At 42.7% G+C, this 25,289-nt stretch overlaps 1 protein-coding gene across 5 annotated transcripts in view; it reads left to right on the top strand.

Moving 5' to 3' along the window:
• Nucleotides 1-12,958: 12,958 nt before the first annotated feature.
• Nucleotides 12,959-25,289, top strand: part of tns1a (tensin 1a) — a 125,116-nt gene continuing 112,785 nt past the window's right edge. The window contains exon 1 of one of the 5 annotated variants that reach the window (XM_026159526.1): nucleotides 12,959-13,925. In XM_026159526.1, the coding sequence (XP_026015311.1) occupies nucleotides 13,830-13,925 (96 nt within the window). In that variant the 5' untranslated portion in view covers nucleotides 12,959-13,829. Of the gene's footprint in view, nucleotides 13,926-20,352; nucleotides 20,768-25,289 lie in introns of those variants that run through there. The other 4 variants (XM_026159528.1, XM_026159523.1, XM_026159525.1 and 1 more) reach the window with 4 other exon arrangements.

Genomic DNA, 25,289 nt, shown 5'->3' with positions numbered 1-25,289 from the left:
GTGTTCTCTCCCTCTGGTTTCATGGCTATTTTCTCTAATCTTTATCATCCGCACAGTAAATTGTCCCTATCCTGATGTCACATTGCTGAGTCTTTTTTTTTTCATGGATGAACTGGATTGCGCTGAACTGTCACTTTGCCTTACAGAGTCTCTGCGGTCCCTTCGAATTCAAGGCTGTGATTGGTGATAAATGCGTATAATTAGACTGAGTAAAGGCCCATAGTCTTCCTATCGATTTCTTTCCTCATTTAGGGAATTAAAGGGTCTGCAAATTCCTAAGCACAGCAGACAGGACGAGGGGATTAAATGCAGATCCCATCTTTCAGGGAGAAAAACCAGCCTTCCTGCCTACAGATACTTGCAGAAATTCTAATGTTGGATGTTAGATTTCACAATAAAGGATAACCCAGACCCTTTTTTTCTTTTTTGTTCTGGTTCAGTGCATTCTTTGTCCCGTCTGACTCTGAATAAATCAATCACAGCTGAGATGTGACTCTCTGACATTGTTGTTTCTGTCCTATTTATTATTACTGCCACATCTGAAGGGGGAGAATATCAGCTGAACACTGTGTTCACCTTGAGATGTCTCCCCTGGCACTGGCGTGTTTGTCGACCACGAGGGGGTCTTTAACCTACATTGGTAGCTACATTAGCGGGGCTAAAAGCACACCACAGACCCTACTGGAAGACAGCCAAGTCAGCAGCGGGATGTGAGCTATGAGTTGGATGTTTGGACATAAGGGGGGGTGGTGGTGGATAACCTCCCTCAGGCTTGTTCCAAGATTGCTCCAAATGAAAATAGCCACAATACAGGTTCCTGCTGTTGTGTTCCAGGCACTCATAAGACGATGAGCTAAAGTAGGTCTTAGAGTAAGTTAGGTGTTCTAAAGGGGATATTGTTTTAGCCATATTGTCAGATTTTTACAGTTAAATAACCACAAGCAGTTTTGATTTTCCCCATTTTAATGTGGTCATTTCATTCTTAGAGGGCATGATTGGGGAGTGGAAGTGATGAGAAAATAATATGTAAACAGCTCTAGCTGTGATAAAACTCAAAATCAAATGTCCTGTTAGTGTAATACTACATTGTAAGGTCCACTAAATGTTCAAACCTAGGCCCTTTTTTCTTCCCTAGGATGGTAAGTGGAGAAGTGAAGTAGGTAGTCTCTAGACTTTAAAGAGGTACAAACCACAAATACTCAAGAGTACCTCAACAGTATCTTAGAGAGCGCTGCTGCAAAGGTTCAAGAAGTGACTTTACTTTCCATGTTCCCCACTTCCTTTCTTCACTTTTTGACAGTTTCCAAAAAAGCCTAATAAGAATCAACCTGTTCTTCTGCCCTTAAGCCTCGTCAGGGTAAAAGCTGCACATTGCGGATGATTTAAAGTTATGGAGTGGAGAGCTGGGGTCGATTCTAATTTGGACTCGGACTGCAGCTGATTGCACGATAAAGGTGCTGTTGAGTTGCATTAAGCTACTGTCGTCTGGCTGATACCTGATTGCAGCTTATCAGGGACGTTTGCATCACTGATTACCTCTTGCCTTCAATGGCCAAACCCAAATCTGCTGTCCTTGTCCCGACTGTAAGACAGTAAAACTAAAATAAAGCCCAGTGATGGTAGAGCAGATGACTTGAGAATGTGACGCAGCAATGAAAATGAAAATACAATAGAAGAAAAACAGAACACAGCGTTAGCAGATAGGGAACTCCATATTTAGGGTAAAAGTTAGCAGAGCAGTTTTCCCATTTAACTTTCATCAAAAGTCAATGCTGCACATTTATCTATTATGTAATAGGGAACAAATGATATTGGTAACACTGAGCATACACTTATCCTTATATCTTCAGCATATTTGTCGCACTTCCATGTTTCAGATCTTCAGTATTATATATGAGTATTATTATTAGACAAAGATAACTTGAATGAATAAAAAATACCCAATACAAAAATTCATGGTAGGTTGGCCACTCTTGGGAAGTTTACCACTTTTTTCTCCATGTGTGGATAATGGCTCTCACTTTGGTTTACTGGAGTCCCAAAGACTCAGAAATGTCTTTGTAACTCTTTCCAGACTGATAAATGTCAATGACTTTGTTTCTCACCTGTTTCTTTAGATTGTGACATGATTTTTGAGATCATTTAGCCTACTTCATTTAACATACAGGTAGGGATGGGTATTGATAAGATTTTCACGATTCCAATTCCATTTTAGATTCTGTTTAACGATTCGATTCTCTTATCGATTCTTTTTTTTTTTTTAAAGGAGAACACTAAGGTCGATTAGCTTAGAACTTTGTTTTATATCTTCTCTTTGAACAAGATAGAAATTTAGGAGTAACATGGCCTTACAAACCCAACAGTGAGATCTTAAGAGATCCACAGCCTACGACTCTTCAATGGGGTGTCACAGGGTCCCTGGGAAAAAAATTGTAAATGTAAAATAATAAAATAAATATTCTTCTGTAGCAATAACAAAGTATAACATAAATTATTCTGTAGCAATTACACAAGAATATCCAGTAATGTCCCTGCCTACAATTAAACACATTCACTTACCGAAAATCGAGGGCATCTGCTGTGGCAAATGGGTGCAAGCCTTTTACCACAAACTTAGTCACTGCTCGGTGACATTCGTCTATCCTGGCCTGAAAGGAGACGCTACCGGTAGACTGCAGCGAGAACTGCCAGCGAGCGCCAGCCAGACTCTGTCTGTCTCTCTCATCATGGTCACCTAAATGCACAGTAATGGCAGGTTTTGTAATAAGGCAGATCGCGCTAACATAATATGCACTGTTAGTTGATTATTTACCTGCCGCATTAACGGGCAACGGTGCAAAAGTTACCGCTGCTGCTGGGTTGAGATTCACGAGTCTGGAGCGGAATTAAAAACACGGCATTCATTTAAGGTTATCACGTGTTTTGTGAGCAAATGCTTTTGCATATTCGTAGTGTTTCCTCCCTTAAATGAAATATCTACTTTGCAAGTATTGCAAGTTGCCCTGTTGTCATCCATTCTCGTAAAGTATGACCAAACTTTTTAGCGTTTGAGCAGCCGTTTTTCCTGCCATGTAAATGACGCTCCGCAACATGGTGACGTCATTCGGGGCGATTGGAATCGATAAGGGAATCGTTTGCAAAAATGGCAAAGAATTCCAAGGAAGTGAAACAGTGGGAACCGGTTCTCAACAAGAACCGGTTTTCGATACCCATCCCTACATACAGGTTCTACTTAAGTGATTTCTTGATTCAACAGGTCTGGCACTAATCAGGCCTGGGTGTGGCTAATGAAATTGAACTTGGCACACTGCCAACTATAAATGACAGCAAATGGAAATATCAATCGTCTGTTGACCATAATGGCCCTGATCAATGGTTATCAAATGTACTGTTGATAAGGTTGGTAAAAAGCCTGCAGTTAGCTGAGATTGAAGAAGTCACTTGGATGTGTGATGAAACGTTTCTCCCACTGAAAACGCTACTTTCAGATGAACAGAATCAACTTTTTGGGATTTCCTTACCTGGATAATTGAGCATGCATCAAGATATATTGGTCCTGACTTAATTGAGTTCATTGAACCTGTCTGAACATTTGGGCTCCTTCTGTTATCCTGTCCCAGATATAATTTATTTCAAGAACTGCTAAAACTTCCTGGAGCTGCCTTTTAATGTTTGCACCACTAATCAGTTTTGTAAATAAAACTAAATGAAAGTAAAAATTGATTATATTGTTGAAGATGTGCTTTGGGAGTGCAGATATACCTCTCTGTCAATAGTTTCATCATCACCTCTCCCATTGTTCCTCCTCCCTTTGGTCATAGGAAAGGTTGGAAGTGCGTGTGTGCACCGGGAGAGGAGGGTAGACGCTTCTAGATAACTGAGTTTCCCTTGGCAGCAGGCCCCGGAAGTGTCACCGCTCATAGACTTCCACTCTAACCGAATCCAAGGGCTTCCCTGTCCCTGCACATAATTTGCTCCTGCTAAAGATGAACCTGTCACCTGGAGGTTTTTCCAAGTAGAGACTTGGACTCCAAACCCTGAGAATGCAATACTACGGGATATTTATCCTCGCTTTCTCCTATCATTATGACAAGATGCAATTATTCCTCAGACAGCTGATTAGAGAACAAAAATGTAACAGATTTAGTATGATCCAGTGTGGCAGAGAATTACTGATCAAACCACCTTCATTTAATAGACTGAATCATTGATCACAGGCCATAAGGGTCACCCCTGCTTCCACAGGGCTTTCTCTTGGATTAGCTGTGATGAAGAGGAATATTTCTGAAACAAGGAGGCGTCGCCATCATTATGTATTACTCTGCATGATGTATGGCACAGTGCACCCCAGGGTCGAGACTGGTATGCCTACAGTGGAAGGACATTAGAGACTGTTACTCCATATAGTGAGATTTAATTACTTTTTTAACACCACAAATGTACCGAACCAGTAAGGAGAAAAGCGGAAATGGGAGAGAAATAAAACACACGAGAGAAACTGGAGTAGAGGCAAACGTGAAAAGAGGTAATTTAAGGACGAGTGGTAGAGAAAAGGAAGGCAGATGAGTCTACGTGTTAGTGAATGATGAGGTGTGTGATGGGAACTAATCTGCTGTCTGCTCAGTACAGTGCCCACTCTGTGCACTGAATGTGAATGGGATGCTGGTGCAGAAAACTAAACCCTGCACCTCCCACTCTCTCCTGTTCCTCTTGCAGCTCATATAGCAGACTGTCCGGTCATTCTTCACAACTGTGCCCGAGCTCCCTCCACTGTGGCCTTTATGACATCGAGCTAGCCAGCAAATTCTGGCCACGAGCTGGTTTTGCTAATTATATTGATTGTGTACTTTCATTAGAAACAGAAGTTTTTCACAAATGCTGAATCATGTTTTCAATCCTTGTAATGGGAAATTGTCTTTGATCAGTCCAAATGATTTCAAAGTCATGTCAAATAATCAGGTACATGCATAAAGTAAATGAAAATATCTTCTAATCAGCTTCTCCATGATTCTCGTGTTTGACATTGTGAAAAAATATCCTCTTAGAGAGAAAGTTTATACCAGTCTCATGTATACTGAAGCTTGCTACCTTAGTTTTGCACTATATTTGGCTTGGCTTTGTCCACAGGTAGCCTAATACGCTGAGTAGTGTTAAACGGTCAACTAGCATCTATGTCATGCACTTTTTCCACATAAGCCCTGTTATAAAGCCATTTATTTAACCCATTTTATTGGGTTAGGTGAGATACAATATGTCACCTTTGCAAGGGGCTTGGATTTTGTGACATTTGAATGGTTTATTAGTTTCAGGTTGGCCATTCTTGTATTTTGCTCGTTTGTGTTGTTGTGTTTGCACATCTCTGTTGCTTGTGGGGCTCGCACACAAGAATTTCACTCGCATGTGCTGTGCCAGTGTGCCTGCACATGTGATGTGACAATAAAAAGTGATTTGATTTGATTTGATTTGATTTGGTAGCAGGCTAGCTGCCCCTTCACAGAAGTTAGCACCAAGTGCTAATTGCTGCTGATGGTATGAATCCTGAGAAAGTACTTTCAAAAGATGCCGAAATAATCCTTTAAAAACTCTTGGGAGGGCATGAGTTAATTAACTTTCTAATCTTCAATTAGGCTTATAGCCAAACAAATGTTTGTGTTTTGCAAAATCATCAAAAACAGATTTAAACATGTCTAACTTTAGCAGAGAAGAGCGTCACATGAGTTGGACTAAGCAGAATTCTCTCAACATTTTTTCAAACTGGGGTCAAATTTTTGAAGCCACTTTGAAATATCATGTGATTTAATAACCAACCTGTGTTACAGAAAGCTTTTCCTCATCCTCTTCTTTTTGCTTCTACCTTTAAGGGTTCACACAGCCGATTATCTACCTTTATCTACCTCCATCGCACCCTATCTCTAGCATCCTCTTCTGTCACACCAACTCTCTGCATGTCCTCCTTCATTACATCCATGAATCTTCTCTGTGGTCTTTCTCTTTTCCACCTCCATGGAAGTCCCAACATCCTTTGAACCTTGCCTATGTATCCACTATCCCTCCTCTGCACATGTCCAAACCATGTCAACCCAAGCTGTCCCTCGATGTACTCATACACTAATCCTGGTCATTCCCAATGAAAATCTGAGCATCTTCTGCTCTGCCACCTCCAGCTTGGCCTCATGTCTTTTTGTCAGAAGTGTGACCTCTAATTATATTCACTCAGATTTTATTTGCATGTTGTAATGAAAACTTGACCCAACCTTGCTCCGAGCAAATACAAAAAGAAGCAGAAGATATGGGTTATCAGGCAAATCTTTAAAACCGAAGATAAATGTGTTATAACATCACATCTACAGTCATTAAAGGTTGTTGTCATTGTATAATGTACACACAGCAGTGTTTAAATGCCGACTTAAATCAAATCAATGTAGAAACGGTAAGAAAAAAAATCTATTTAAAAAAACATCAATTTTCAGACATACAATGCATCATTCAGGTACTTACATGATTTTATATACATTGCTACCAGAAGTTGTGTGAATGTCAAATAAAGTGGTGTTCTGGCTTTTTAAAAATTCTCCAGCAAGTCCAAATTATTGTCCACAGAACAAGCATGACAAAGCAGGATCCCGTTGTATTTACTGTTTACCCCTCACCTACTCAGCCCTTTAAAACACCAATGTGATGACAACGGAAATTCTCACTGGGACCCTACTAAACAATAGCTGATGTTTCACCGGCTTGGCCCATGTTTCATACTGACATCTTAGTGCTGACAGACTCATGCCTTGCTGTCTGCCACACCACTTACCTCATGAAAGGCATCAAGTGATGCTAGGAACTAAGGACCTAATTCTTGCAGCTAGCTGAGAAAGCCCACCCTCTCTGGCAGTTTAGGACTGTCGCAGAGACTAAGACCTGCTGCTAAATGTCCACTAGACTCTAAATGGGTCGATCCAGTTCTTCTTATGTTTGACTTTGGACGGACTGGATGCCATAGTCTGTACAAGTATGGATGAGGATCCATATCTTGATGAAACCTTTCCATAAACTTTGACTAGGACAGTGTGAATGCCAATATCTATATGGTGTATACAAGTATTTTATACAAATCCCACAGTCATATATATTTTTGTATTTGGTAGTTCAGTTGAGCACCAAAATGAGGCTCACCATGGGCACATTCATTGACCTTTAGTGTGCGCATGCTATTTTTGTTTAGTTTGTGCATGTTCTCATTTGTTAAATCATGTATTTTAATGGTCAGCGCAATTTTTATTTATTCCCAGTGCAGCTGAGCAGCCGCTGATTATCGATCACTGAAATACGCGGCTAGAAAAATACTAAAAGTCTAGAAAAGTGGAGCAGACTAAGTGACAACAACGTGGGGATAAGAAGATGAAGTTTGTGTGAGCTTCAGCATGTCATGAGACACTTTATGAAGCAACATATTGGATATTAAATCTTCTTTTTTTTCTTTTTTTTTTTTTTTTTTGCCTGTCCCGTTTGGCTCTTTTGCCATCAGAATTGTTGTCTAAAGGCAAAGAAAGATGCCCAACGGATTTACTTTACCAAACTGACCATCCCAGCCTTGCCGTAATGGTCCATTTGATTCACCTTTTATTGTTTATTTTATTTTCACTTAATGAATACGGGACAGATTTGACTGGGGGAAAGAAGGGGAGAAAGAAAGAGGGAAAGAGAAACAGCTGAGAAGAGGGACGGGGGAGAAGGGCAAAAGACAAAAACCAACAGAACGGGCAGAGAAAAAAAAATGCATATATCAATCACCTGGATCACCTGCTGAGAAAGAAAAAAGAAAGCAAGCAGAAGAGAACAAGAGTAATAGAATAAACAACATCACAATGATATATGGGAATATGACAGTAAATACTAAATGTTAAACATTATTGTGCAGCACATAAGATCAACAGAACACAGTGTGCTTTGAGGTAGGAGCCAAAAAGGGTGTAGTTTGTGGGTGTGATCACCCGTGTGTACACCTGTGAGCATGGACGCGCTTGTTTTTTGTTTTTTTATAAGGTTCCTTCATGTAATAATCTGCTAGAGGGTGTGGGGGGGGCCACAGCCCCGTCCTCCAGGGCGTGAAGCAGGTGTGGAGGAGATCAAAACTCCAGACATCCAGAGGCCCCCAGAACACAAGAGACCAAGGAAGACCAACAGAGGGGCAGCTGCGCCACTGTCCCGGAAAGAGCTGAGGAGAGTCCCAGATGAGGGCTCACTCAGCAGCCGCGGAGCAGGAGCCAGGGGGATATTAAATCTTCTACATCTATAATTCATCATTAATGTTACGATGTATATTCATGTTACCTTAATGCATTCTTCATTTTACATATTTATACTGTTTAATCAGTATTGTTCTGGTAAATCTTCCACTATATTAATCTTGACTTAAGTTTTTGCTAGGGTTTGCTAGTTTCATAAAAAGGAAGGATGTTAGTTTGATCCTCAGTCAAAGTATTCTTGGGACAAATACTGACCCTGAGATTCCCTGTTACATTCATCTGAACGTAAGCGTGTCTAAATACTAGACCAGACACTTAAATATAGAAAACACTACTTCTGTGAATGTGTGTGTGATTGGGCATATGAGGTTATGAGTAAAAAACACTTTGAGTGCTCAGTTATAGTAGAAAAGTAAGCAGCAGTCCATTAACGACATAAATCCTGTCCTATGGATATGCATTAAGTGTTACTGTGAAAATTATAATTTGAAACAGTGCGTAGACTTATTTGGAGGGTAAAACTGCTCACATTTTTAAAAAGTAAGACTAAAGTATATTTTTAATAAAACTAAAAGAGGAGAATATATCTAATTGCACTTAAGTTACATAACGTGTATAGTTAATGAAAAGTCTTAGTTACTGATCCTGCTCCACAATACAGCAGGAAGTCACAGGGTGAGATGTTTTTTGGCAGCCGGCACTTTTTCACAGGGTTTCCAGTCAAACGGATAGACATTGTGACAGGCCAGTCAATAGAAGTCAGCAGTGATTATGCAAGTTGCTTATGCCTAATGAGAAAGGTCAGCATTGCCAAGAGAGTGGGACACATGCCCAGTCCCACACTGAGATGTACGGCACACAGTGTTGTAGAATATTGCGATGCACAGATGCATAGTCCTCCTCCTTCATATTCCTCATGAATCTGTCCTGCAGGAAACTGAAATGTTCTCTTTCAAAACACCCAAATAATTCCAGCCCATACATATTTAAATTTTTATTTCAAACTTGTACAAAAGTCAAATATTTGGTTTCATAGCTAAGTGATTTCATGTCTCTGTAGAAATCTTCTAGATGTGTTGCTGCCCTTGCAAAATAAAACAGTTCAGCTTAGAAGCGGAAGGTCCACAGGACATCATCAATAATCTTGATGTAAAGGAGAACTACACTAGTTGCTTTGCAATTCTTGGTCCATTTGCTTTTGGCTGAAACATTTTTCTTGTACCTGCAAACTGGTGGCCAGTCATATGTGCAATGTTACACTGAGGTTTCCCATCCATGCCTCAGTCCATATCCATATATATGTCAGAGAGTGGAGTCAGACAGTCAGACATTCAGGGATTCTTCCTTTGGAGATGCCATTTCTTCTAGTGTCATGCCTTTACAGCAAAAGAAAGTGCTAGTACCTTTTGGAGGATCCATCTATCCTTCTATTCATTTTCTTATGCTTATCCAAATCATAGGGTAATCAGGATAGGCTGGAGCCTATGCCAGTTCTCATAGCGTTATGGGTCACCAATCTGTTGGAGGGCTAACACATACAGAGAGATAACCATTCACACTCATATTCACAACTACAGCAAATTTAGAATCACCAATTAACCTAAAATACATGTCTTTGGACTGTGGGAGGACGGTGGAGTAGTGGCAGAAAGCCTATGCATAAAGGGGGAGAAATCCATCCTGGATTCACCCGTTTGAACAATAGGTAACAGAATTTTCTGACAATTATTTTGTCTTGCTCTGAGGTGTCACTTTTAGTACCAGGAAAATCAACATAAACCTTAAATGGGTGATTCAAAACATGGAAAACAGACACCAGTAGGGGAAGGCATGGTTACGATGCCAATTTTTCTATATACAGTGGGCTGTAAGAATATTACATCCCCACAGGATTGCATTTTTTAATCCTATTTTTCCATCTTCAACAGTAGCCACTAACAGCTCACTCACACTACAGTAAGAGTAGGATGGCAACTTTCTTTGAATATTTGCTGCTGTAGACCGTTTGGAAGTAATTGTGGTAATGAACTGTCCACCCAGTGTTTGAGGGTGCAGCAACCACAACCTGTCTCAAAACAATCAAAGTCAGACAGATTGGCATTTAATTGCCTTCTAATTTATAAACTCAGACATATTGCAAACACTCTGCAATCAGTTTGAGTCTAAGGCTGCACTGACATATGCAATGTCCTGGAAGGTTGCCTACTGGTTGATTTCTGGTTATATTCCTATATAAAAGACAAGGTTGCTGAGCATCTATGTTGTTTTCCAATTAAATTACCATCCTGAATCAACTATGTCGGTGTTGGAGCACAAATCTGTGAGTTTCTGGCTGGAATCTGAATGTAAATAGTCAGTTGTGTTTCTGTTTATGTCGATATATGCAGTTTGCAGACCCAAATGCAAACGTCACTGGTGGAATTCTTAAACCAAGAAATTTATTTTTATCGAGGTGAAGCAAATTATCCATAATAAAGCAATTACTAAATATACTCCAAATCCACTGAACACACACACACACACACACACACACACACACACACACACACACACACACACACACACACACACACACACACACACACACACACACACACACACACACAGTGAATGGTTAACAGATAACACAAGATGACTCAACAAGGAACTAAGGCAAACTGAGGATTTAAATACACACATAAGGTAATCAGGGGAGAGGGGAAACACAGGGGCAACAAGACACAGCAGAAACTACTATGTCTAAAGGGAAGTGTGTAACAGAGACACAGACTTAACAAGGGGAAAGAACACTCAGGAGACCAGATGAAAGTAAAATACAAGGAATCAGATGTATAGTATTCTAAAATCAGGTCACAAATGTAACAAGAACAAATTAACGACAGAGTCAGGCAGTTAAACAGAAACAAGAAGCCATAAGAAAGAGTTGTGAGTGGCTCAGGAGGTAGAGTGGTTCATCTACCAACTGGAAGGTTGGTAGGATGATTCCTTGGGTTTCTCTAGTTTCTGGTGGTAGTAGGAAGTCCTTTGGGTGCTTAGTGAGAGAAGAAAAGAATATACCCCTTACACCCACGACATGCTGACAAAATTACAGAATGAAAGAAAACCTCAACTGCAGACTAAGAAGTCTTAACAGAAAATTCAAAACAACCCAACCAGACCCACAGACCAGGACAGGACAGTTTAATATGAACTTCTTGAATTTGTGATTATACGAATCTGTGCTTTTTTTTCCACTTTATCGTGGTTGAATGCTACATTATAGCATGTATTTGCAGACTTGACTCCATTCAATTTTAAACTGATAGCAGACTGACATTGTCTTATTGCCATTTTATTGCCATCTTGATGCACCAAAGTTGCTTTGAAGACAGCGACTGACTGCTAGTGGGGGCAGACCTGGTCTGCATCTTCGAAGCATCCATTTCAAAGACAACAAGATAGTGAGTTCATTGCATGGGGTCACAGTGATTTTGGTCCTGCTGCAGTGTGCAAACACTGTTTTCCATGGTGTTACTGTAACATCTGGGAAATATTGCCTTGCTCAAAAGCATCACTTCTTTTGACAGGATATTAATACATTTTATTAACTGTCATGTAGCTTTCTTTATTCAGTAATGCTGAGCATAAAGGCTTACTCTTTTAGATGCACTTCATAGCAAGACCCGACTCAAGATCGATTTCAATCAGTCAACTTTTATACTTATCTTTTATCGCCTGCACATTTGGATATCGCCAAGCAACTATTATTGCTATCCCCCCCCCCCTCCCCCTTCAAACATCCAAACATCTATACCCCACCCCTCAGTTTCAGCTAGCTTTGGTTGACAGAACAGCATCCTCTCTACACTTTATCTCCCTCGCTCATTGCTTTGATGTGTTGTGATTGCGTTTGTGTGGCAGTGGTGTGCTGGGTGGGAGGGGTCGGGGATTGGATGGGTTGTGGGGTTTGGGGGGGGGGGGGGGCAGCGTTCTGCAGTGAGAATGTGCTCCCACTGAAGCGTAGAGAGACTGCAGCAGAGTGAACGAGCCTGTGCACCACCTGCAGTCGTGTGTGTGTGTGTGTGTGTGTGTGTGTGTGTACATATGAGAAAAGGGGGAGAGAAAAGGGAAATAATCACCCAAGACACAATGATTCAACACCCTTCTCCTCTCCTGTTCTCTCATCCTCCATCCTTTCTTCCTCCTCTCCTCCCTCCTTTGCTCCGTTCGACCCAGTTCTGCACACACACATGCACACACACACACACAAAACAATCATCACCCTGTGCCTGCTTTGTATCAGCCTTGCACCGTGACGGCTGCCGCGTGTCCCTTCATGTGTGTGTGTTTGTATATGCTGCGCACTCTCTGCTTTCCCTTTTTTTTTATGTCATTCTCTTCCTTCCCCCGATGCCTCCCGTCCATCCATTTTGACTCCTCTGTTCACTCTCACGGTCCTTCCTGTCACTCCTCCACCTCTCGTAGCTATCACTAGTTGATGCGCACTTTCGTTCATACACGTGCACATTACCGCCTTCTTGGTCTCCTCACTGACTCTGGCGTCACCCCTGGAATATAAACACTGAATGAACACACTCAACAGAAAGCCTCTGTCTTATTGTTTTTTTTCCCTTTTTCTTCCCAGTCGTTTCTCCCTTTCTTCCTCCCCTCCTCCCCTCCACCTCCTCCTCTTCCTCTTCACTCTTTTGCTCCCCTCCTCCCACTCTGACTGAGTAAGTGCTGCAGCATCGATGTATGTGTGAGAGAGCAGCACAGACCGAGAGAGGTGGACAAGTGTGTGTAAGCGGTGTGTGAGTGCGAACCACCGGGGGATCCTGAGCCTGGAGGGGAGCCTTGTAATGAGAGAGGGGGGCTCTTCTGCCCGTGGATGTATGCACCACCAGGACAGTGTTATTCGCAGGCGAGCGTATGTGTGTGCGTGTGAGAGACAAGTGAGTGTGGGCATGCCAGCAGCAGCGGCAGTGCGCGTGTATGTGTAACAGTGTCGTCGATCAGCGTCGGGCTCTTCGCGTTTTGCAGCCGGCGGTGCTCATCACACTTTGAGGACTGACTCATCTAGACCCGGCTTTGGAAAGCAGGAGAACAGAGGAGGAGTGAGAGTGGAGGTAGTCGTGGGAAAGACGGATGGATGGGAAGACAGGGACTCAGTTTTAGGCTTTTGAATGCTGTGGATCCCTCTAGACCATCTGAGGGTCTAGTCATTTTTGGGACGCCAGTAGCCCCAGTTATCTACCCCACCACCGCTGCCGCCACCACCACTTCCCTTTCAAATTGGAATTGCAGACACACAGCCAGACAGGTTTCCCGAAAACTGCCAAAGACCACCACAGAAGGAAAACGAAATCTCCCCCACCCCTAAACTACATCTGACTTGAAGGAACATTTTCACTTCGCACCTGCTCAACGGACTAGGACGAGAAGGTTTCGTGACTCTTTGTGATCTTTTTCCTCCTTGATATCATTGTTCTTTTTTTTGTGGGAGGTGGGCATAGTTGGGGGTTACAAGATCCTATTCCAGAGCTCTGAGGGGTGGGGGGTGGGGGGCTAGAGCGATAAGAGGCTGGCAGACAAGACGGGACAGACGCAGGCATGGCTCGCCTCAACTGGTGCCTGGCTGCCGTCATCAGCTGGGGCAAGTTCCTCTTCGCCTGCTTCTTTCCTCTGCGGGGGGCCAAACGAAACAAGGTAAGGCTTCATACAGTGAGAGAGAGAGAGAGAGAGAGAGAGAAGGATGCTGGGAATGGGAGACTGAGGAGGAATTCAGTGGACTTAGAGGACAAATTCTGCACATGTAGTCTTTTGTGGCTTGCTTCGACCTTTCTTCTGCAAAGATTGGCAACAAGAGTGTGTCTGAAATCCTCACGCTGCATGAAATATTCACAAGAACAGGCCTTCCTAAGAATCGCCACGCTCAGCTGTAGCATGCACACAGCTGGCTTTGGTTAAACCATCAAATGACGTAGCTGTGAAAATGAGCTTTTGATGACCGATCGTGGACCGCGGGCCTTGGAAGACCGGTTGGTGTGCCTCTCTCTAAGTGCTGTTTCAAGGTCAGTGTTACATCTCCAAGAGATCTCCAGGCAGGTGCTCCAGATAATAATGGTGGCGACAGAGATGGAATCACGGGCATCAGGTTGTGAATTTGCCTCTAGAACCAAGCACTTGGACCTCAGGGTTGATACGGGTCACCTTGCTTTTACAGCAGCAGAATGGTAATGCACCATTATTCAGTGGGGGTGAAAAAGCTCCTGATACACCCCCCACCCCCAATTCATCTAATGCTATTGCTTGCCATCCTGGAAAGGAGGTTGTATGCTTTCATCCATACGACATATTCCGATGGTCATGTGAAAGTTGGTGAATGAGATTGACCAAATGCACACTCAGTTTTATAAGCTGTAACTTCCTTTAGGACATAATCAATCATGTGTAACAACTCTCACATGTTTAAATAGCACTGTTTCCTCATGTCCACAGCCGCACACATGCGAAGACACCACACAAAATGCTTGGGGTGATCTTTTTTTTTAAGGTCATTTTCTTTCCCTGATACTTTTTTAAACTGCATAGCAGTTGTCCTAAGGCTAGAAACAAATCAGCGTAACACACCGCATCCTCAGCAGTAAAATTATATGTCTCCTAGCCAGAATGTTCCCATAAGGAGAAGACACCTTTTGGAATTTTCACATGCCCTCGCATCCTTCGTTTCAGTCATCGTCTTTGGCCGAACGTGCACTGTGAAAGCGTTTGATCACAGACACACATCTCAGTCAGAGGGTTTTGCAGCTCGAGCGCTGCAGTGCTGCGCTCCTGTGAGAACATTTAGAGCAGCAGTGGCGTTCCACAGTCTGGTGACGGTGGGGTTTTTTGGTCCTGGTGACACCGTAGATTGCTGCAGCCTCCCATCTCTTCAAGCCCCAACACGTTTCCACCAGCGCCAATACCAGAAACAACCCCCCACCCCCACACCTCACTGCCGCAGCTCCTTATCTCTACACCCGCGCTTACTCCCCCCCACCAACCCCACCACCACCACCGTCGCACTCTCTTGTATGTGTGCGTAAATGTGTGTGAAGCTTGCTAGCGCTTCTACAATGAATCCCCCAATTCATGAGGTTTATTCAGACGCAGTTTTTGCTCAGTCCTGGCAGCACCAGCTGTGTCTTCATTGTAGAGTAAAAAACTGAATGTCTCTCAATCTCAGATCCACTCCATAAATACAATCTATAAATCGGTGAATGAAGATTTTTTTTTTTTTGAATGACCCTAGCTTTTATTGGATGCAGTTCTTGTATCCGTACTGCAACAGGGGATAAATGCTTGTCATCAGGGATATGATTATGGATTCACTTTACATAATTAAACTATGTCATTCAAATCGTTTCAAGTAATTGAGCAATTAAGCAGAACTGTCTTCTGGACTCTGTAGCAGCGTCCTCTGTATAGACTTATTTCTAGAAACTTCTATCATTAATTGAAAAAGATGGGGAAGGTAGTTTTCACTTATTTTAAGAAAACAGGCTCCACAGCAACCAAATAAAGAAACAATTGAAGATATTGGGCTTTTTTGCATCCCTCATTGGTGAGCAGGTGTGACACAAGGAAGATGTAAGGAAGCTTTAAAGTCTCTGGGGTGGATTTGAATCATTCCTGCTGCAGCAGATATTTTGGGTGCATTTACAGTGTGAGCATGTACTACCTCTTCCTGCCCACCAACTAAGGACCATTATCTTAAAAAAATATGATTACATAATCAATGCATAAAAAATTACATAAATATTGTAGAACAAATCAGTGGCAACAGATATGAATTTAAGTCAGATATGACATGAAAGAAGGAGTTGGGTTGCAGAGTGGCTGGCAGAATCACAGCAACTGTGAGCAGGTGAAGCAGTGTGCCCTATGCCCCACTGGCAATAAGACAGCCAGTTGGGCATGTAGGAGGCTATAACCTAGGCTCACCTTGACATCTTGACAGGGCGTAACTTTGTTCAACATGTTTTACCTGGGAACACCTCCACCTTATCTGAACCTGTAGGCCATCTTGGACTTTTCTGAGCTGTGTTTGCATGTTCTCCTTCTTCCAGCTTGTGTTTCACACAGGTAATTTAGTCCAAGTGTGCTAAATTGGCTGTAGATGTGGATTCGGATTAGTCTTTCTTTTTTTGGTGACCTGTTCATCCAGTGTGAACTGGGCTAGGATCAAACCCCCTGCATCCCTGGTTGGATAAGCGGGTGGAAATCATATCACCAGTCTCTTAGCTATGTGTCCATTAGAGCTACAGTTTAACACCTTTACCAACTTTAGCACATAGAGCTTCTGTGATAGAGGTTTGTATTATCCCAGTGTTGTCTCATCTTCTGCAGTCAGCATTCACATTCAGTGAGTTGTTACTTCTGCTGCTGCCGCTCTGCCACTCCAGCTGCAGCACTAGAGCTGGTCATGTGACTGACTGGGAGGTGAAAGTGGAGAGGTATGGCTATGTGCGCCTTACCCCCGAGGGCTGATGTGAGGTTTTCAGTTTCCATGGTAACCCGGCTCACACGGTCGCCGTGGATTGGGGCTGGGTTACTACAGGAGATGCAGCTGGGGATACTGCGGGTTTGTGCGTTTGTGACTGTGAACGTACGATGAAAGAAAGACTCGGGAGAGTGAGGGAAGCTGTGCTGGTCGTATGTGTTACTATGTTTTGTGTTACGCAGCTCCCTCTCATTCACACATATATCCCTTTCTTTCTTTTTTCATTGACTAAACGATGTCTCACTTTCCTAATACCCCATCGTCTTTTCCTCTCTTCCTCCTTTTATTTTCTTGCTTTATGTCCTTCTCCAGTCTCCCATCTCCTTCCTCCTATTTCATCTAGCTATCTTTCTTTTTGCTGCCTCTTCCTTTCCTTCCGTATTCTAAGATTCATCCTTGCATTTTCCTTCCTGTTGATTCTTCTGTCATCTCCTTTTGTCCTCGTCTTCTCCGTCTTTTATTCTCGCCTCTGTTTACGCCTGTGTCCACTTGTATTTATCTCCTCCACCTTCTCCCCCTCCTGTCCTGTATATTTTATTTACTTCCCTTCGAATATGTTTAACTCAAGTCAGCCTGAGCTGTAAATTCACATCAGTCTGTCAGCTCTCTGGGCTCTGCCTCAGTAGGATATGCACAAAAACCCAATTCATTGCTTGTTGCATTTACCACATGCTCCTAAGTTCCACAGCAAACAAACAAAAAAAAATGTTGGCCAGCCTTGGTGAACAGCGCACAGGTACCGCACCCAGGGAATTGCAGGCTTTTGCCCTGAATGGCTCTCTGTATTCTGGGGCATTCAACGTGATGGATGCTTTGTTATTCTAGCATTAAAGCTTTAATGTGATGGATTCTCCAGCGACAGAAGAAGAGACTCCAGAGGAGTGTGGAATTCATATCTTTGACTTTTTTCTCTCTCTCTCTTCTCTCCTTTCCCTTTTGAATTTTTTTTTTGTCATCCGTTTGTTTACATTAGTGGAGCTAGTGATCAAATGTCACCATCATCAGTGAAAATACACATAAATCGGAGTTCCTACAACCTTTAAAAAGGTACAGTGGTACACTAATGCCTTTAGTGTAGTTTTTTAAAGGGAATTTTACTGTCCCATGGCCTAAATCTGCTTTTCCATGGGTGCAATTCAGTGGGAAACAATTTGTGTGTGCGCATGCTTGTGTGCTGCCTGCCCGTCTGCCTGTTTCAAAGAGCTCCGGCATGTTGCAGTGGGAATAAGGGAATAAGAACCTGACCTAACTGTGCAAAAATGTTGTACTGAGAAAATCCAGCACTCCCAGTAGCGGAGCCAAAATCAATGTGCTTCGCAGGTAGTAAAGTATCACTTAAATGGCTACTCTGGCTCCATCAGAGGAGAAAGGAACAACATGAGATGCATGTGTGAGCCCCAAAATTTAAGAAATGCTTTCTGGTGCTCTTATGAGTGTGTCTCAAGGTTGGTTGAAGGCCACTAGAGGCTGCTAGCAACCCAGTTTAGACCAGTCAGCTGGAGGGAAGTGGAAGTTGTCTTGTATCAAACGCAGACACTGAAATCAATTTTTAAAAAAGGAGTTCAGGACAGCCATAGAACACCCTGCAGTATTTCCCCCATGTGTCCTGTTTGCTGACATTATGTTAATAAAATACTTGCAAAGGCAGACCCACACATAAACCCACACACACACGGATTATGTGTCAGGTTAGCCTATGGATTGAGGTAACTGTTACAGTGTAAGTGATGGAGAGCAGCAGGGATCAATAGAGGGTGTTTTCTCAAAATGAATTGGCTCTTAGCCCTTTATGGATCTGACTGTGGAGTGATGTAATGCACCTCCACTGCTGATTTAATGTGGATCCAGTGCTGCGGTTTGCATACACATACATGTAGCAACCCCCTTGTCATGCGCTGTGCAATGTTTACATTCATGCAGATAGAAATGTGTGGCATAAGTGGGGGCGGTTGTAATGGGAAGATGGAAAGCCTGCACAATTTGTTAGATATGTAGTATTTAAACAACCAAAGTACTTCCACCAAAATTTGCTATTCAAATTTTGTGTTTATGGGGGGCAGCCAATCCGAGTAAAGTGGTGCTCAAAGGCGGGGTAAATGAAGCAACAAACATTAGTTTCAGATAGAAATTCATTGAGGGACCAGGGCCTAGCATGTTCGAAAAGTTTTCATAGGATGTACACTTCCACTGTAAGAAAATGGAGCTAATTCCCTATAACAAGCAAATTGTCACAACAACAATGACGATATGTATATATATATATTTGTATGAGCAAGTATGTGCTCGAAACTCTCTATGGATACTTGGGGCTAAATGCCAAGGTCACAGTCATGTAAAGCACACCACCACTGGACCCTAGAGCAGCGGAGACTTGTTCTCTGGAGTGACAAATCACACTTCTCTATCTACAGGAGTCTGGGTTTGGCAGTTGCCAGGACAACGGTAGTTGTCAGACGAACTCTTAATGCTTTAGCATGCCAAGATTTTTTGGACACTTTCATGCTTCTAACTTTGTGGAAACAGTTTGGGGATTGTCCCTTCCTTGACTGGCCTGAACAAAGTTCTGACCTCAACACGACAGAACACCTTTGGGATGAATTAGAGTGGAGACTGTAGGCCAAGCCTTCTCGTCCAACATCAGTGCTTGACCACCCAAAAGCACTTCTGGAAGAATGGGCAGAAATCCCCATAAACACTCCTAAACCTGCGGAAAGCCTTCCCCAAAGAGTTGAACCTGTTATGACTGCAAAGGGTGATCTGACTTCATGGGATGTCACTCAAGTTTATATGTGTGTGAAGGCAAACTAGTGAATACTTTTGGTATGCTACACCAGGTCAACTAGACTGGCAATTTTAGGACCTTATTACAAGGATATATTAAATTATATATATTTAAGAAAAATCACTGCATTGAAAAGTCTCTTTTAAATACGGTACTATTAAACACTTTTATTGGAATACATGTTAAAAATAGACAAGAACAGACAAGACGAGAAGGGTCTTAAGGGGAAGTGAATTTCTGGTGTCATACTAGTTTGGGCATCGCTCCCTTAGCTGCATTAATTATGACCATTTGTGGGGTTTTTTTTCAATGTTTCTTCCATAACTGAACCCAGCTTTGTGGGGAAAATTGCTAGCCTAGCACTTTTGGGGCATCGGAACGAGGCTTAATACTAATTTTTCCACATGTTAACTATTGGGAGCATATGTGCACCTCGGCTCCTGAAGGACGTCCGCATGAGGTTGCATGTGCAGCGACAGAAGCGGGTACCTGCTTTTTTTTTTTTTTCCATGTAAGCTGTTTGCCTGGCCTCCCTCAGCTGTGTCATGACAGCCGGTGAGTCCTGCAGTTATTTTGGAGTAGAGAGCGAGAGGATCTGGAAACAGGAAAGGGGGTTGCCGATGAAAAATTGAAGTGACATTAGCGCAGACATGAGCGAGCATGATTGCAGAAGAAGAGAGGTGGAGGGGGAAGAGAGGTGAGGTATGCCATGTAAGGAAGCTGAAGGAGGGTGGAGGGTGGTCAATGAATAGAGTGTATATGTGTGTGGAGAGGAGGGAAAGGAGGGGTTAACAAGGATCATTTGAGGAGAAGGGAGTTTTGGAAGGGAGAGGGAAAAAAAATGAAGACTCACCTCCCCCTTTGCTCCACGGAATAACGTTACCACACTTCAAGAAGGCAGGAGTGAGTGAGAAGGAGCAGGGATAGAAGCAAGAGAGGGAGGGAGCTCACATGAGAGAGACAGACTTAAGGCCATCAGAGTGAGAAAAACGAGAGCAGGGTTTGCTTCCCCGCCCTCGGTGCACCTCGCACTTCTGGCATGGATTTATGCGGCCTGTGTGGAACTGCCGGGAATTTCTGGGAATACTGTGGATTTCAGCTGTGAGGCTGGGGAGCCCCCTCGAGTGGCATCTTTTTCGCAGGATGCCCTCCGTGTCTCTGCCGATGCCCTCTGCTCTGGCAGGGAGGGCCAGGACCTGGGTTTGCCTCTCCTGCATGTTTTGGGTAAGAGATTGGAGAAGGGCATGCGTGCAGGTCTCAGGCGTCAATCTTTCTGTAAGCAACAAAAGAGATGTGATATTTGGCAGAGGTGGTTCCAAACGTGAAGTTTTACTTATCTTTTTTTTTTTTTAACATGCTCTGTGACCTTTCTAGATGTTGTCATGTGGGTGGTTGTGTTTACATGTGGTGGGTGAAGGTGTGGACAGTTCAGCTCAGCTGCTTCCTCTGTTTTACGTGTTTAACATAGCTGGAAGTTGGAAGGTGACTGCTCCAAAATTTAAAGGTCTAATGGCCCTTTAATCCACCCTGAATGTTAGATCCCTCCTCTAGCGTCTTTTATATTTTTTGGTCACTAAAGGTCAAGCTCATCCCATCGGATAGCTGCACGGCAGTCAAACCCACAGCAGTCCGCTTTATGCTGTGATGCATTCAGGGATAATCTAGTTGACTGCTCAGTGGCGACTTACATCGCCATGTTCTTGCGCCGAGTCCACGCGGCCTCGGCATTAGAGCTATTTCTGGGTTCTCCTGTATAATTTAATCTGCTGCTGCTCACTTCTTCTCCTATCATGGACTGACTGAGTGTGTCAGGAACCAGGGGCAGAAACCAAAATACCAACAAAACAGAAAAGAAATTAAGCAAAAGTTGGGCAGGCCAATCCCTGATGTGGGGAAACATTAGAAACAAGAATTTCTCTCTTGCATAGTTGCATAAAATCAGATTAGATTCAAACAGTTCTTCCTAAACATGTGAAATGTGGCGTTTTTGAAATGACAGCTTTTCCATGTTGATATATTGACACATCAGATGCTTAAGCTTTTTACAAACCTAGCTGCAGCACCACCTTTATTGGAGAAGGAGATGAATTTCTTGCTTTTTGGGGGTGTTTGTGTAATGTATACACACTGCTCAATGATTGCACCCAAGTGTTAAATGAGGCATCTGCCCTACTTTTCTGTAGCTTGCAGCAGAGCAGAGAGCCATTTAGATGCAAGGGGAAAGAGGCAGAGCGGAGGAAAAGCTCCCACACACTCAAAGTGAGGCATTGAGTTGTCCAGATGCAAAGCTTCCAATTCCAATATTATCACATCCACAAAAGGAGACGAGGGCTGAAAAGGGAAGGAGAAGGAAACGGAGATGAATGTCGTGAGGCGTGACGTTAGCAGAGGGAGGAAAGAGGAGTAACGAGCAGAAGCTGAGTGACGTGCAAGAAGCAGGTTCTAAGAAAGCTCCTCAAATACACGCTATTAATAATTTATCAGCCCCACGCACACAGGGAGAATATTAGATTTGACATCCTGACAGAAACAGCCACAAATGCGGGCTAGTTCCTATAGGACTGGCCAAACACTTCTGTGAGCTCATTACTGCTCCACAATATGCTAAGGAACCCTGCTAAGAATAACAACAACTGTTATTTGACACAGCAGCCGGCGGTATATTTTTCAACAAATTTGCAGAAGAATTTCCTGCCCGTGTTTATCAGAGTGCAACCAGGGTGCCCCAGGGTTTATGGACAAGCTACTTTGCACTGTTGCACATTGGACTGTAGACCGCCACTCTCTGCTTCATCCTTTGTCTTTGCTAACACTTACAGTGTCTTTACTAAGCAACATCTTGGTATTGCTTTTTCATAGTGTAGTCACTTTGGAGCCAAAGACCAGTGGTTCCAAACCTTTTCATACAATACACCCAATCAGAAAGACTAAAAAACCCTTTCTTAATAACATCTTACTTACTTTTACCTGGAGCTGAACAACTTTCAACTTATTATGTATGAATTATACTCACTTATCAACTAAAAGCTTACCTTTTCATCCACTCACCCACTACTTGTAACTACTGTAACATTTAACAGCGATTAATGTCATTACACCTAGTGGCCCATTTGAGCCATTATTTTTGTTCTTGCTAAACTGGAAGTAGCTACGGTGCTGTCATCCATTGCTTTGTGAAGTCCTGTTTTGAAGATGACCATTTTGACTGTAGCCATCTTGGTGTGTTGATGAAAGACGTAATGAGAGGGATGAAGCTGACAGTATAACTGCCTCCTTGGTGAAAGACAAAATTACCAAACAATGACATGATGAATAATTCAGTAGCACTCTAAATTAGTGACTGAGCTCATAAATACATGTAAGGAAAGTAATTAGAGAGATCAAGTTTATTAAGGACTTTCGTGTCATAGACTTTCATAGAGGTTTTTCATGTGAAGTCAACTGCACATTGCTCAAGAGTTGCCCTCCAACCTAATGTGATACAACCACCAGTTGTGAAGCAAAGACGACTATTCCCAGACTGGTTGGTGAGAGTTCCTGAAGGTTCCTACCTGTTGCCAAGTGAAATCAGTCTCACATAGGGTGGTGCACCTAAAGCCTCCTCCTATGTCACAAATCAGAATTGAACAATGTTCATCGTCGAAGTAAAATCTGTTCCTCACTGGTATAGCTAGGGATGGGTATTGATAAGATTTTCATGATTCCGATTCCATTTTCGATTCTGTTTGACGATTCGATTCTTTATCGATTCTTTATCGATTCTTTATCGATTCTTTTTTTTAAAAAAGGAGAACACTAAGGTCGATTAGCTTAGAACTTTGATCTTCTCTTTGAACAAGATAGAAATTTAGGAGTAACATGGCCTTACAAACCCAACAGTGAGATCTTAAGAGATCCACAGCCTATGGCTCTTCAATGGGGTGTCACAGGGTCCCCAGGGAAAAAAATTGTAAATGTAAAATAATAAAATAAATATTCTTCTGTAGCAATAACAAAGTATAACACACAAGAATATCCAGTAATGTCCCTGCCTACAATTAAACACATTCACTTACCGAAAATCAGGGCATCTGCTGTGGCAAATGGGTGCAAACCTTTTACCACAACCTTAGTCACTGCTCGGTGACATTCGTCTATCCTGGCCTGAAAGGAGACGCTACCGGTAGACTGCAGTGAGAACTGGCAGCTATCTGAGCCTCTCTCATCATGGTCACCTAAATGCACAGTAATGGCAGGTTTTGTAATAAGGCAGATCGCGCTAACATAATATGCACTGTTAGTTAATGCACTGCCGCATTAACGGGAGAGGACGTGCAAACGTTACCGCTGCTGCTGGGTTGAGATTCACGAGTGGAACTAAAAACACGACATTAGTTTAAGGTCATCGTGTGTTTTGTGAGCAAATGCTTTTGCATATTCGTAGTGTTTCCTCCCTTAAATGAAATATCTACTTTGCAAGTATTGCAAGTTGCCGTTCTCGTAAAGTATAACCAAACTTTTGAGCGTTTGAGCCGCTTAGGCACCGTGTTTCCTGCCAGGTAAATGACGCTCCGCAACGTGGTGACGTCATTCGGGGCGACTAGAATCGATAAGGGAATCGTTTGCAAAAATGGCAAACAATTCCAAGGAATTGAAACAATGGGAACCGGTTCTCAACAAGAACCGGGTTTCGATACCCATCCCTAGGTATAGCTGACATGTTTTGAAAGCCACAACTTTTACTTTGAAGACTAATGATGGTCCCTGTTTCTGGTTTGTGTCACATTTTTCAAAGTTTCACTACTATGGACAACCACAGCAATCTACTAGCCAACAAAGAAATCACGTAGAGATATTTGCCAACCAGTCAGGGAATACACATTTTTCCAAAGCAATGAGTGGTTGTCAGGGAGTAACAAAGTGGTCTGTAGGCCTGTGGGCCTTATTCACTTTACCCTGCATCGTTGCCACCATGATTGTCACGCTAGTGGTGGACAGGTTGAAGGTGGCTAGCGGTCATGCAATTAGCTGTAACTATTAACTCCCCAAAGTTTTGGGGACTGATTATGTCTCTCTGTTTGTACCTGATCGTATTTTTTGCACAGTGATGCAAATGGTAGCCACCTCCACGTGTTTTTCCGCTGCACATTCAAAGTGTAAGTTTTGCGGTCCTCTAGTGGGCCGTACAAAAATATTGAGGGTTGTAAAAAAAAAAAATGCTTTAAAATATTTACAATACAAGCACAGTATCAGAAAGAAGATATTATTTATATATTGTGTATTGTGTTTTTTCTTTTTCATATTTTCATTTCTTTCTTTCGTTTTTTTGTTGACTGCTACTAAAAATTGTGATTGCAAATTTTACAGAGTACTTTGTAACACATCACATAGCAAACCTTCCATGATTTAAGCACTGCTCAATTTCATTCTGTGTTGTAGTCCAGTACATGGCAGCTGATACACTATAAGGAAAGATGTATGGTAGATCCATCATGCCTCCAGTTGTCTAACAGAGTCCTTTATTGACTGAACAGAATCCCCAGTGAGCTCTGAAAATCAATCCGGCTTTGATTGGACCGTTACTGCCTGCCACGCCTCTGTGTGTGTCACCTCTGTATTGTGTGTGTGTGTGTGTGTATGTGTGTGGCCTGGTTGTAATAACAGTGTGTCTACTATCCCTGCTTAGTAATTAACATGTGTTGAGTGAGGAGATTCTTGAGAGATTAATCTCTTTCAGCGTCTGTATGTGTGGTATCTAATTCCCCAC

The sequence above is a fragment of the Astatotilapia calliptera genome, chromosome 23, assembly GCF_900246225.1.
Source record: "Astatotilapia calliptera chromosome 23, fAstCal1.2, whole genome shotgun sequence".
Taxonomy (NCBI): Eukaryota; Metazoa; Chordata; class Actinopteri; order Cichliformes; family Cichlidae; genus Astatotilapia; species Astatotilapia calliptera.
This window is presented reverse-complemented; position numbering and strand designations above follow the sequence as displayed.